Raw genomic sequence first — 13,151 nt, forward strand, 5'->3', positions numbered from 1 at the left:
TAAGACAATCAAGGAGCTCATATAACAGACAGTGTCTTTACAATGAGAAATAATGACTGCAAATATACCACAGGAATTGGTATGGAGTCTTCTCTTGTTGTTCTTATAAATAAATGATCTGCTGTCATATATCCAAGAAGCAGAAATGGCTCTCTTGCTGATGAAGTAAGTGTAATAATCTGCCCTAATTGAAAAATTAACCACTTGAAACCATAAAAAAATAAATTCATGAAAATTATTCAGTGCTTATCTGCAAATGGATTGTAACTGAACTCAGATGAAACAACACATCCAACTCTGTACTGCACAAGAGATGAGCACACCATTAGAAATAATGCACGAGGTTAAATCAATAAATGAACACGATATTCTAAATTCTTGTGTGTTTATATGGATAAGAATTTGAACTGGAAGTCACATATTACAGATTATCTTATCTGCAACTTTGCACTACAGGTAACAGATTTTGGAGATGAAAATATTTAAGTCTATTTTTCATATTTTCGCTGACTGATGTCAGTAGTACCATATTCTTCACTAACTCATCATTGAGAAAAAAAAGTGTTTTGTGTTCCGAAATGTGTAATTAGGCTAATATGAGGTTCCACTCTAAAACTTTTGTAGACAGTTCTTTAACTAGTTGAGCTTACTGACAACAGCCTCACATCATATTCATAACAATGAAAATAATCAATTATTGACAATATAATGTAAATATGTAGATAAAAAAATCTACTCACCAAGTGGCAACAGAAACACACACACACACACACACACACACACACACACACACACAAAGGTTTAACTTTTACAAGCTTTTGGAGCCCGTGGATCCTCCTCCTGGTAGAAGAGTTGAAGCAGAAAGAAGAGGTATGAAGGAAAAGGACTGGAGAGGTTTAGGGAAAGGAGTACAGTTCAGAAAAGTCACCCAGCACCCTGGGTCAGGGGAGACTTACCAGACATCCAGTAAGTGTCCCCTCACCCGGGTTTCCAGGTCACACCATATTTAGTCACTCACAAAGTTTGTTGACAACAACCAAGCAAAATTCGAAAACAGTAACATTCTTGCATGTTAAACTAAAAGGAGAAATGATTTACACCATCATTTATTCATTCTACATGTGGCACTGAAAAGAGTGAGACATTCAGTCATAAAAATCTGAGCACTTATTCAAGGATGTACAGAATTTAAAAGATAAAATTAACTTCAAACACAAAGTGAAATCATATCTGTTTGGCATAGTTAAGTGGAGGAAAAGTTGATAAAAGTAGCAAAGTAGCTTAAGATAATCATGTGAATGGTCAGCTTGTTGATATAATTTTCAATGGCACTTGTACTACATCATTAAAGTGACTCATTTCACATCACAGCAGGTTACCACAATTATGATCTGTGGAATGTACATATAACTGAACTACTGCATCATGGCACGATAAATCTCAGATTATCACCAAACCAGCACCGAACCTTTGATACCACACGAAAGGAAATGTATGCTTGTCTAGTTAGATGTCCTTTACCCCTCCTTAAAAGGTTGTTGTTAATAGCACTGAGGCTTTTAGATAGGTGACCAGTTGCCTGAAGCCCACCCTTATTAACAGGTTCTATTTGTTTGCGGTATCTGTACCAACCAGCTTCTGGAGGACAGTAGCTGTAAACAGAAACTAAAGAGCCCAGCAGTAGCTTCCTATTAACAGTCCAACTAGGTCTGCTAAAACTACAAACTATAGCTGTGGAAATCAAAAATTCCCAAACGTATTCAAGAGATAGTCACTGCAGTTTCCAAACAGATTGTGTTCTGGAAGAAAAAGCTGGAGTAAGTCTAAGAAGATGGGACATCATTACCTTTTTGAAACAAATTGGGATTCATACATTACTTGCCCCCTCCCCTATCCATCCCCCAATGAAACATAGACCCTGTCATGGCAGGGTGGCTTGTGTGTGTCTACAGACACAGCTAGCTGTACCGTAAGTGCAACTACAATGGAGAGGCATCTGCTGAAAGGCAAGACAAACATGTACCAAAATACCCTTGCTAGGCTCGTACAGCGAATGGATGAAAGCACGGGGAAATTACAGTCAGCATTTTTCCTGATGGCAAGCAGCTACACTGTGTGGTTAAATGATGATTGCATCCTATTCAGTAAAATTTTCCAGAGGTAAAATAGTCCTTCATCCGGATCTCCTGCCGGGGACTACGCAGTAGGATGTCGTCAGGAAGAACACAACTGGAAATCTACTGGTTGAGAAGATTGGAATGTTATATCTCTTGATTGGGCAGGTAGGTTATAAAATTTAAGAAAGGAAAGGGATAGGTGGCAGTTAGATATAGTGGAGATTAGTGAAGTTCGGTGGCAGGATGAACAGGACTGCTGGACAGGTGAGTACAGGGTTATAAATACAAAATCAAGTAGGGGTAATGCAGGAGTGGGTCTAATAGTAAATATGAAAATAGGAATGAGGGTACACTGCTGCAAACAGCATAGTCAACACATTATTGTAGCCAAAGTTCACACCCACCACAGTAATACATGTTTATATGCCAACTAGCTTTGTGGATGATGGAGAGATCGAAGAAATGTATGACGAGATAAAAGAAATTATTCATATAGTTAAGAGAGACAAAAATTTGATTGTGATGGGGGACTGGAATTCCATAGTAGGAAAAGGAAGGGAAGGCAAAATAGTAGGTGAATGTGGACTGGGTGAAAGGAATGAAAGATGAAGCTGCCTGGTAGAATTTTGCACAGAGCATAATTTAATCATCACTAACATTTGGTTTAAGAATCATTAAAGAAACTTCCTGGCAGATCAAAACTGTGTGCCGGACTGAGACTCAAATTCGGGACCTTTGCCTTTCGCTGGAAAGTGCACTACCAACTGAGCTACCCAAGCACGACTCACAACCTGTCCTCACAACTCTTATTCCGCCAGTACCTCATCTCCTACCTTTCAAACTTCACAGAAACTATCTTGCGAACCATGCAGAACTAGTCCTCCTGGAAGAAAGGATATTGTGCAGACATGGCTTTGCCACAGCCAGGGGGATGTTTCCAGAAAGATATTCTGAAAGGCAGGAGAACTTCTGTGAAGTTTAGAAGGTATGAGACGAGGTACTGGCAGAATTAGAATTGAAATGATAATTAAATGGACACCCTAGATGCAAACAGGCGTTGATGTACTTCATTGGGGACATGTTGAAAATGTGTGCCCCGACCGGGACTCGAACCCGGGATCTCCTGCTTACATGGCAGACGCTCTATCCATCTGAGCCACCGCGGGCACAGAGGCTAGTGCGTCTGCAGGGACTTATCCCTTGCACGCCCCCCGTGAGATCCACATTCCCAACATGTCCACACCACTACATTCATAGTGCGCCTAATAGATGTTTGCCCATCATACTCATTACTCGTGGCAGATTAATTAGAATTGTGAGGACAGGTCATGCTTGGGTAGCTCAGTTGGTAGAGCACCTGCCCGCGAAAGGCAAAGGTCCTGAGTTCGAGTCTCGGTCCAACACACAGTTTTGATCTGCCAGGAAGTTTCATATCAGTGCACACTCCGCTGCAGAGTAAAAATTTCATTCTGGAATCATTGAAGACGGTTGTATACATGGAAGGGCCATGGAGTCACCAGAAAGTTTCAAACTGATTATATAATGGTAAGACAGATATTTTGAACCAGATTTTAAACTGTAGAACATTTCCAGGGGCAGATGTGGACTCGGTCAAAGTTTATTGTTTATGAACTGTACATTAAAACTGAAGAAATTGCAAAAAACGGAGGGCAATTACGGAGATGGGACCTGGATAAGCTGAAAGAACCACAGATTGTTGAGAGTTTCTGAGGGAGCATTAAGCAATTGGAATACAAATGCCCAAAAATGAGATTGACAGGAAGTACAAAATGACCAAGCAGGAATGGCTAGAGGTCAATGTAAGGATTTAGAAGCATATTTCGCCAGAGGAAAGATAGATATTGCCTAAAGGGAAATAAAAGATACCTTTAGAGAAAAAAGAAGCAGCTGTATGAATATCAAGAGTTATGAAGGAAAACCAGTAACAAACAAAGAAGAGAAAGGTGAAAGGAGCATAGAGTGGTTCTGTAGAAGGGAGGTAAACTTGAAAACAGTATTATAGAAAGAGAAGATGATAATGATGAAGTTGAGAAGCAAGATATGATACTGCGAGAAGAATGTGACAGAGCACTGGAAGGCTTAAGGCAAAACAAGGCCCCGGGAGTACACAGCATTCCGTCACAACTACTGATAGCCTTGGAAGGGCCAGCCATGACAAAACTCTTCCATCTGGTGTTCAAGATGTATGAGACAGTTGAAATACCCTCAGACTACAAGAACAACATAATAATTCCAATTCCAAAGAAATCAGGTGCTGACAGGAGTGAGTACTACTGAAGTATAAAGTTTAATAAGTCGTGGTTGCAAAATACTAACACGAATTCCTTACAGAAGAATGGAAAAACTGTTAGAAGCCAACCTCAACAAGCTCAATCTGTATTCTGGAGAAGAATACAAAAATGCAATGCAATACTGACTCTTCGACTTATTTTAGAGGATAGGTTAAGGACAGGGAAATCCATGTCTATGGCATTTGTAGACTTATGGAAAGCTTTTGACAATGTTGACTGGAATACTCTCATTGTAATTCTGAAGGTAGCAGGGGTAAAATACAGGGACTGAAAGGCTATTTCCGACTTTTACAAAAACCAGACAGCAGTTACAAGAGCTAGGGGGCATGAAAAGGAAGCAGTGGTTGAGAAGGTAATGAAACAGGGTTGTAGCCTATCCATGATGTTTTCCAATTTGTACACTGAGCAGGAAGTACAGGAAACTACAGAACAATCTGGAGAAGGAATTAAAGTACAGGGGGACGGAATAAAAACTTCGAAGTTGGCCAATAACGTTCTAATTTTTTTAGAGACAGCAACAGACTTTTAAGAGCATTTGAACGGAATGGACAGAGACTACAAAGGAGGATATAAGATGAACAGCAATAACATTGAAATATGGGCAATTCAACATAGTCAAATTAAATCAAGCGATGCCGAGGGAATTATATTAGGAAACTAGACACTAGAAGTAGTAGATGAGTTTTGCTATTTGGGCAGTAAAATAACTGATGATGGTCCAGTTAGAGGGGATATAACATGTAGAGGGGATATAACATGTAGACTGGTTATAGAAAAAAAAAGCCTTTCTTAACAAGAGAAATTTGTTGACATCGAATATAGACTTAACTGTCAGGAAGTCTTTTCTGAAGGTATTTGCCTGGAGTGCAACCTTGTATGGAAGTGAAACGTGGATGGTACACAGTTCAGATGAGAGAATACAAGCTTTTGGAATGTGGTGCTACAGAAGAATGCTGAAGATTAGATGGGTAGATCATGATGTAAGTTGCAGTAGTTGTTCAGAGATGATGATGCTTACACAGGATACAATAGCTTGGAGAGCTGCATCAAACCAGTCTTCGGACTGAAAACCACAACAAACAATGCATAAGCTGGATTCCATATAAAGAATATTGCCAAAACCAAGGAGTTATACTTTTGTCTTACAAGTGGCACTTGTCCAGTCACTGTATCAAAGAAAAACATGTCGCTATTGTTGACACACACAAAGGGGTGAAAGCAATCTTTTATGTCTTTCACACCAAAGAAACTTAAGTTCACCATTTCCTAAATTGAACACATTGCCACTTTTCTCAAATACAATATTGGTGATACACCAAATTGGTGTTTTGCTTCTTCATAGAGCAATACTTTCAAACGTGTCATTTTTTTCAAGTGAGATTCAGTGCTGAGATTACAAATAAAGATGGACAAAAGCAAAGCAGGTAATCAATGGATGAAACCATCTGTCATTTGGCTGAACTTAATCAAGGAAAGAAAAGATACCATGAATAAAAATGGGCAGAAAGAGATTTGAACCTCACTTCATTTGAATAGAGATCAACAATCAACCACTATGAAATGAACTAAGTGTACTGAAATGAAATGAATGGATTAATGCAGAGAAAATCAATAAATGTGCAATGTAATGAACATGTGGTGACACTTGATAACTTGTGCCAGACTGGGATTCAAACCCAGATTTCCTGATTAGCACAAACAGTCCAAATGGTTAGCACTCATATAATTCCAGGTCATTGTATCTTCATTGATTTCATACCTACTGACCCATTACTTTCATTTTAGTGCATTTAATTTATTTCATACATATCCCTGGTGACAGAGCAAGCTACAGTTCTCCACATACTCCATTCTACCAATGGTGCAGTTTCCCCATATCCAGTAGACAAAACTTTCATAGTCAGAGTTGTCACAAGTTGCCCCGAGTGAAATTCCCTGATACGTCCATGATTTCCAGACAAGTTTTACCATTTTTTCCCTGACAAATTTTGAGATCTCAAGGGTAAGTAAAAATGTAAGTTGACAAAAAAATGTAAGGACTTCTGTGTTTCTAAACATGTGAGCAAAAATCTTCAGTACTATAATCCACATCTTTCGTAATGAACTGTTTGTGGAGAAAGCAAGCCAGATGGTATATATGTTTCGTTAAAATCACTGATGTAATTTTATTTCAATAATAATAATAAAAAAAATACATTTGGTGACAAAAATATGCATTTTGTTGGAGTCGCAAGACATATTTGTAGTACCTTCACTGATATCAGAAACAACTTCAGAAAAAAAGCAGGCCTCCTGAAAGAAGTGTATAAAGCAGGGAAGAGTTGTGTAAACAAACACAATAGGTGACCACCAATAAAATGTTGGTTCTACTATGTTTGTTATTGTCGGGTATTACCCACTGTGTTATGTCTTATTTTACAGGTATTGTGTGGTTTTTCTTTCAAGAAATACATGAGTACATAGTGTACAGACTGACTATGACTGCCACAATTTTCTTCTTCTTTTCGCCCATACTTTCTAATATACAAAGAACTTTCAAAGTGTCAAAATGTACTGGAGTAAATAAAATGTCTATAAAATGCCACAGTGCACAATGTACTTGCGGTGAGACAGTCACAATTCCTGAAATCCATTGCCCACAGCCTCTGGCCTGCCGAAGAGCACCAGAGTCATGGGTTCATGGATAAACCACAAAAATCAGCCGCATTATGCCAAACACAAACAGACTTGGTTTGCAGGCAGACCTGTGAGACTAGATCTGACGGGCAAGGCCTTTACATTAGTGGGAAACGATGGGCTTCAGATTGGCAAGCCCGATCTGTTAGATACCCACAGAAATGGCCTGCTATTTTGGCCTGTCATGGAAGTCTACTCATGTGACCAGCTATTCACATGTCACAGACACCATGTTGATGAAACGAGACTGGTTAAGAGGGGAAAAGGGAAAAAAAGAGGTGGGAGGTGACAACAGGTTATAGAAGAAGTAGGAATAGGACTTCTCAGAAAGTGTTGTTGTGAATGTGGAAAATAGATTTGATCTGTTGTTACAGTTGGAAACTGATGAGTCACAAGCAGATGTAGGAATAGACAGGACACAATAAACTTTCAAAAAGTGTTTGAGAAGTAAGAAGTCAGAAAAAGTTGTGAAGAAGAAGAAATTTTTGTTGTTAGGTAGTGTTGGCCAACTGTTACAGGATGAACTAGGGTCAGGTTACCACACCACAAGTTTTTTTTTTTTTTTTTTTTTTTTTTTTTTAAACCTAGAGGAAGTCTGGGTCAGGTGATAGAGGATGTACGTTCACTTTACAAAGATTTCACAAAGGAAGACACCGTGGTAATGGTGGGTGGGGCGGGCAACAACACAGACAGGAACCCTAATTATTCAGTTTAGAGTGACCTAGTAAAGATAGCTTCAGCAATGAGACATACTGGTGTGGGCTTGTGTCTGTCATGAGGCATCATGATCGGCCTCATGTAAACTCTCCTTTTAGGAGAGTTAATTTAGAGGCTGAAAGGCTGCTTGGATCAGGTATGGGATCCCATATCGGTGTGGTTCCTGTTGACTATCAGTAGGTGGGACTATACTAGGCATGGCCTGCACCTCAACACCAAGGGAAGGGAAAACTGTCTGGGCTAATAGCAAATAACTTAATGGGGGCACAATCACAAGTGGTAAAGTACCAGTTGTTACACGTGACAGAACAGCAGTTTTCTGGGGGTAGGGAGGGCAGAAAGAAAATATGTTTAGAGACAGGCTGAAAATGACATTCACATTGATAAAACAGACAGTCAGAAAGCAAATTTTAATGTACAGAATTCATGCAGACAGTCTCTGGTATAAATATCTTAAATGTTACAGGATTCAAGTTAGCTTCTTACTTCTGTACAGAAAACATGGAGAAAGGAGGAGTTGCCACATTTGTCAGAAACTGTTTGGATTTCAATAACATTGCTATTAATAAATTTTGCTCACAGCTGCACTTAGAAGCTTGTGCAAAAGAAGTAGTATTTCATAATAAGTCCTTTATAATAGTAAGTATATACAGATCACTTTCAGGAAATTTTAACCTTTTCATTGTCCTATCTCACAGTAAAAAACAAGGAAATAGTGGTTGCTGGTGATTTTAACAAGGATTTACTGAAAAGCTCTGTCAATGAAAAATTATTGCAAGCAGTAACACTGTCATTCAATTTAGATCCTACTGTGAACTTTGCAACCAGGATATGTAAATGCTCTGAGATTACTATTGGTAATATCTTTGTAGAAAAACCTAGGGAAAAAAGTCTTATCACAAAACCAATAGTAAATGGGCTATATGATCATGACATACAGCAACTTGTGTTAAATGTTGGAACTTGTCAGGATAAAACAATCTATTAAATCTGAGTACAGGAGGGTAATAAATCAGTTAAAAATTGAGAAATCAGAAAATTGTTCAAAGACATTAACTGCAAAGATGTTTACAATACTGCTGAGCGAAATGGAAAATACAAAGCATTCATTAATAAAGTTAGTTCCACTTTTGAAAACTGTTTCCCCTAAACGTAACAAAACAAATCACACAGAAGTCAAAAAATAAAACCGTGGACTACACAAGGAATAAGGATATCATATGGGACAAGAAGGAGACTGTATCTACTATCTAGGAACAGCTCTGATGTTAGCATTGCAATGCATTACAAAGAATAGTGCAAAGTATTGAAGCAAGTAACCCAAAAATCGAAGCAGCTTTATTATGAAAAAAAGATTGTCACAGCAGGCAACAAGATAATAATAATAAAAAAAAAACTGTATGGGATATAGTTAAGACTGAGACAGTTGGAGCCAAAAGGGAAGAGGGACAGATAGCTCTAAAAATAAATGAGACATTGGTACAAGTGCATGTAGTGTTGCAAACCTCTTAAACAAGTACTTTATTCCTATTACTGACGGCTTGGGATTATCAGGTTCAGCGAACAGTGCAATGGAGTATCTGAGGCCAGTCCTTAAAAAGAACTTCAGGAAAATGGAAACAACACTCATGTCTGCCAAACAAGTAGCATCCATCATAAAATCCTTAAAATCTAAGTATTCTTGTGGCTATGATAACACATCAACAAAGTTAATCAAAGATTGCTCATGCGAGTTGTCTATCTTAAGTTATTTGTGTACTCAATCTCTTATCAGCGGAACATTTCCAGACTGGCTAAAATATGCTGAAGTTCAGCCTCTCTACAAGAAAGGGGATAAAGGGATACCATGAAACTACTGACCAATTTCACTTTTGCCGGCTTTTTCAAAAATATTTGGAAAAGTTGTGTTCAAGCGTCTCCTTAAGCATCTGACTGCAAATAATACATTGTCCACGTCACAGTTTGGATTTCTTAAGGGTTCTGATATAGAGAAAGCCATTTACACTTACAGTGAGAATGTATTTAGTTCATTAGATAATAAATTAAAGGCTAAGTTTGTTTCGTTTGCAGATGATACAAACACTGAAATAAGTAGCAAGTCAAGTACAGATTTAGAAATAGCTGACAAATTTTCACTGACATTAATAAATGGTTTAAAGTTAATTCACTGCCATTAAAGTTTGAAAAGACCCACAACATGCGGTTCAGAACCAGTAAGAAATTTCTTTCCAGCATTTGTATAGCATATGAAGACATGCAGATCGAAAAGGTAGACAGTTGACAGCATTAAATTTCTGGGATTACAACTCTATAGTGAATTCAGTTGCGAATGGCATACCCCAGAATTGCTGAAGCACCTAAAAAAGTCTGTATTTGCAGTGAGAATGATGTCAGGAGTAGGAGGTATAAAAAACTTGCATACTTTGCTTGCTTTCATTCTATTATTTCATATGGGATCCTATTCTGTGGTAACTAAACAAACCGAGCAAAAGTTTTTGCATGCAAAAGCATGTAACAAGAATTGCTTGTGGTGTAAATTAAAGACCATCATGTAGAAACCAGTTCAAGGAACTTTGTATTCTAACCACTGCTTATCAGAACATTTATTCCTTAATGAAATTTGTTGCATGTAATAATACTGTATCTCTGTTTCCAACCAATAGTTCAATACATAGTATTGATACCAAGAACAATCTACATGAAGACCTAAAATCACTTGCCTTGGTCCAAAAAGGGGTTCAATATTCAGGAATACACGTTTTAAATGAACTGCCAGCAACCATTAAAAACTTGCTTTCAGATAAAGAACAGTTTAAACAGAGTTTGTAAGATTTTTTGATGGGCAACTCCTTCTATCCTATAGATGAATATCTTAACAGAGACTGTTAGACCAGCTTAAGTAAAAATGTCTGTTAGATTTCAGTTTTGACAACACTTAGTCACAGCAGTCAAGACTGAATATTTTGTGTATGATAAAGGTATTAAAAGTATATAACAATGTTTCATTAATTGTACTAATTCTGTAAGAATTAGCAGTTCCAGTTTACTGTAATGTATTCACCTGTTTTGACAATCTCCTGACAAATGATAAGGTAGTACGTACTATATTCAAATGTTTTATGTTTTTTATGTTATACTTTCCGACATGTTCCACACACAAGAGAATCATATCATTTTTTTGGGTCTATGGAACAAAAACTTAATCTAATCTACGCTGTCATGATCAATCCATGCAACAGATAACTTGCACGAACACTCTGAGAATCAACGCTAATAAGGATAGACAGCAACTCATCGTAAAGATGACTGCTGAGCCGCAGACAGGCACATGGAAAAGACAATCACACTCCCACAACAAAATTTTTGGCCATAGCCTTTGCCAGAAAATGAGCGTGCACACACACACACACACACACACACACACACACACACGCACACACACACACACACACACACACAATACTCAGACACAACTCACGCAAACATGACCTCCATATCCAACTGCTGTGTCAACAGTCTCTGAGAATCAGAACGAAACAAACAACGCCTCACACCTCCCTGCCTCTCGTTGGCAGCTGTCAGGCTAGTGGCACAAAGTGGTGGCTGCACTGACTGCAGGCTGAGGGGAGTGGCAGAAAGGGAAGAAGCAATAAGAATGAGGGAATAGGGAAGCGGCACACGTTCTCAGCTGCCCCCAGCCATCGATGAAGCGTGACATCTCAGTAAGCAAATGATTTCACCTACTGAGAAAAAACAAGATTTTTCCAGTGTTTTTTTTTTTCCCCTTCAAATTTCCCTGATTTCCTTGACATGTTTGAAATTCCCTCATTTCCAGAACTTGTGGCAACCCTGATAATAGTGTTCCATACTATGTCAGAAATCAGGCTTTAGTTTTATATTTTTTTTTTATTTTTTTTATTTCTTAACCACTGTGCCACACTCTTGAGCCATGGCTACAACTGAAGACTTAATTGAAAGACCATGAATTTCCATTAAGTACTGTTTAATCATCTTATTTGTGACTTTTTGTAAGGTGAATCAATCATTGCATAACACAAATCCATTGGGATAAAAATAGGTCAGGTGTGGAAAGTCTTGCAGGAATGCACATAATTCAAGCTGTAAAAGTAACAAATCACTGAAAAGTAGAGGTTTTGTGTCACAGAAAGGCACATAAACAAGAACATGCATGTAAAACACACACACACACACACACACACACACACACACACACAACATTTTGAAGATTAACATTGTTATCTATGATAAAAATATTGGTAATACTGTACATAAACAAATTCAGATATATGCTGTAAGGTGTAATATATAATTAGTTTTACAAGATACACACTTCATAACTGCAGTCTCTGTTTAAAACAAAAACTACAATTTTTTTCTGTATGTTATATCGGCATATTTTTAAGAACTCTGCGTAATGAAAGGGCAGTTTTTAAATAAATAAAGTATATTGTTTAATGAACAGAATATAAACTGTATGTCAAAAATCCTACTTTACATGTCATATACATATATCACGACAGACTGACAGCAAGATCATATCACATACACCAAGATAGACTGACAATGTTAATATCATGATTTTTAAATGGAAACATAAGTATACTGATCAACTTGAATAAAAATATAGAAGAATACTAGGTAGACACCTGTGCAATGCTCAGCCTGCCTCTTTTAACTGTGGGCAGACAGAAGTAAAAATAATTTTTATGTAACGATAGCATCAAAATGATGAAAAATAATAACATACAAATAGAAAGTACATGCTGATTCACGTTTGTTCATAGCAAATACTAGTTCTAATCTGAGACTGAACTGTAGCTTATTCTTCATTCAGATGTCATATATAGAGTTGTTTCAATGTTGAGAAATTAATAGCATTTGTTTTAACGAACCGTCTCCACAACATGATGCAGTTTGTCAGTTAACCATGGAATATATTAGTGGTTCCTGTATGTGTGACTATGCTACCTTTATTGAGCATTTTACATTATTACACTTCTTTCATACTTAATAATACAGTTCTGCACTAAAAGGAGCAAGCCACTGAAATGAAAGGAAGGAGCCACTGAAATGCTGCAACTCAGTCTGAATGAACTTCTTCAATTATGACTTCATCTTCCTCCGCCTCTGGTTCTTCCAACTGTTTCCTTTCTGCTTCTGTATTGGTTACCAGAGAAAAATTTCTTGCATTCTGTATTTTGTGACCTGCACTGTCCATCCTCTGAACACTTTTGTAAGTATGTTGCAATTCATACTCATTCTTCCATTGCTCCATTTGTAGAACACTAAAAATGAATGAAAAATGTTA

At 37.7% G+C, this 13,151-nt stretch overlaps 1 protein-coding gene and 1 non-coding gene across 2 annotated transcripts in view; both read right to left on the reverse strand.

The window, feature by feature from the left end:
* Positions 1-3,209: 3,209 nt before the first annotated feature.
* Positions 3,210-3,284, reverse strand: Trnat-ugu (transfer RNA threonine (anticodon UGU)). The gene has a single exon. It is a non-coding gene; the product is annotated as a tRNA-Thr (tRNA).
* Positions 3,285-12,304: 9,020 nt separating this feature from the next.
* LOC126248657 (cell cycle checkpoint protein RAD17) overlaps positions 12,305-13,151 on the reverse strand; it is a 144,993-nt gene continuing 144,146 nt past the window's right edge. The window contains exon 13 of the mRNA XM_049949843.1: positions 12,305-13,128. Coding sequence (XP_049805800.1) covers positions 12,924-13,128 — 205 coding nt within the window. The 3' untranslated portion in view covers positions 12,305-12,923. The remainder of the gene's footprint in view (positions 13,129-13,151) is intronic.

This window comes from Schistocerca nitens, chromosome 3, assembly GCF_023898315.1.
Source record: "Schistocerca nitens isolate TAMUIC-IGC-003100 chromosome 3, iqSchNite1.1, whole genome shotgun sequence".
Taxonomy (NCBI): domain Eukaryota; kingdom Metazoa; phylum Arthropoda; class Insecta; order Orthoptera; family Acrididae; genus Schistocerca; species Schistocerca nitens.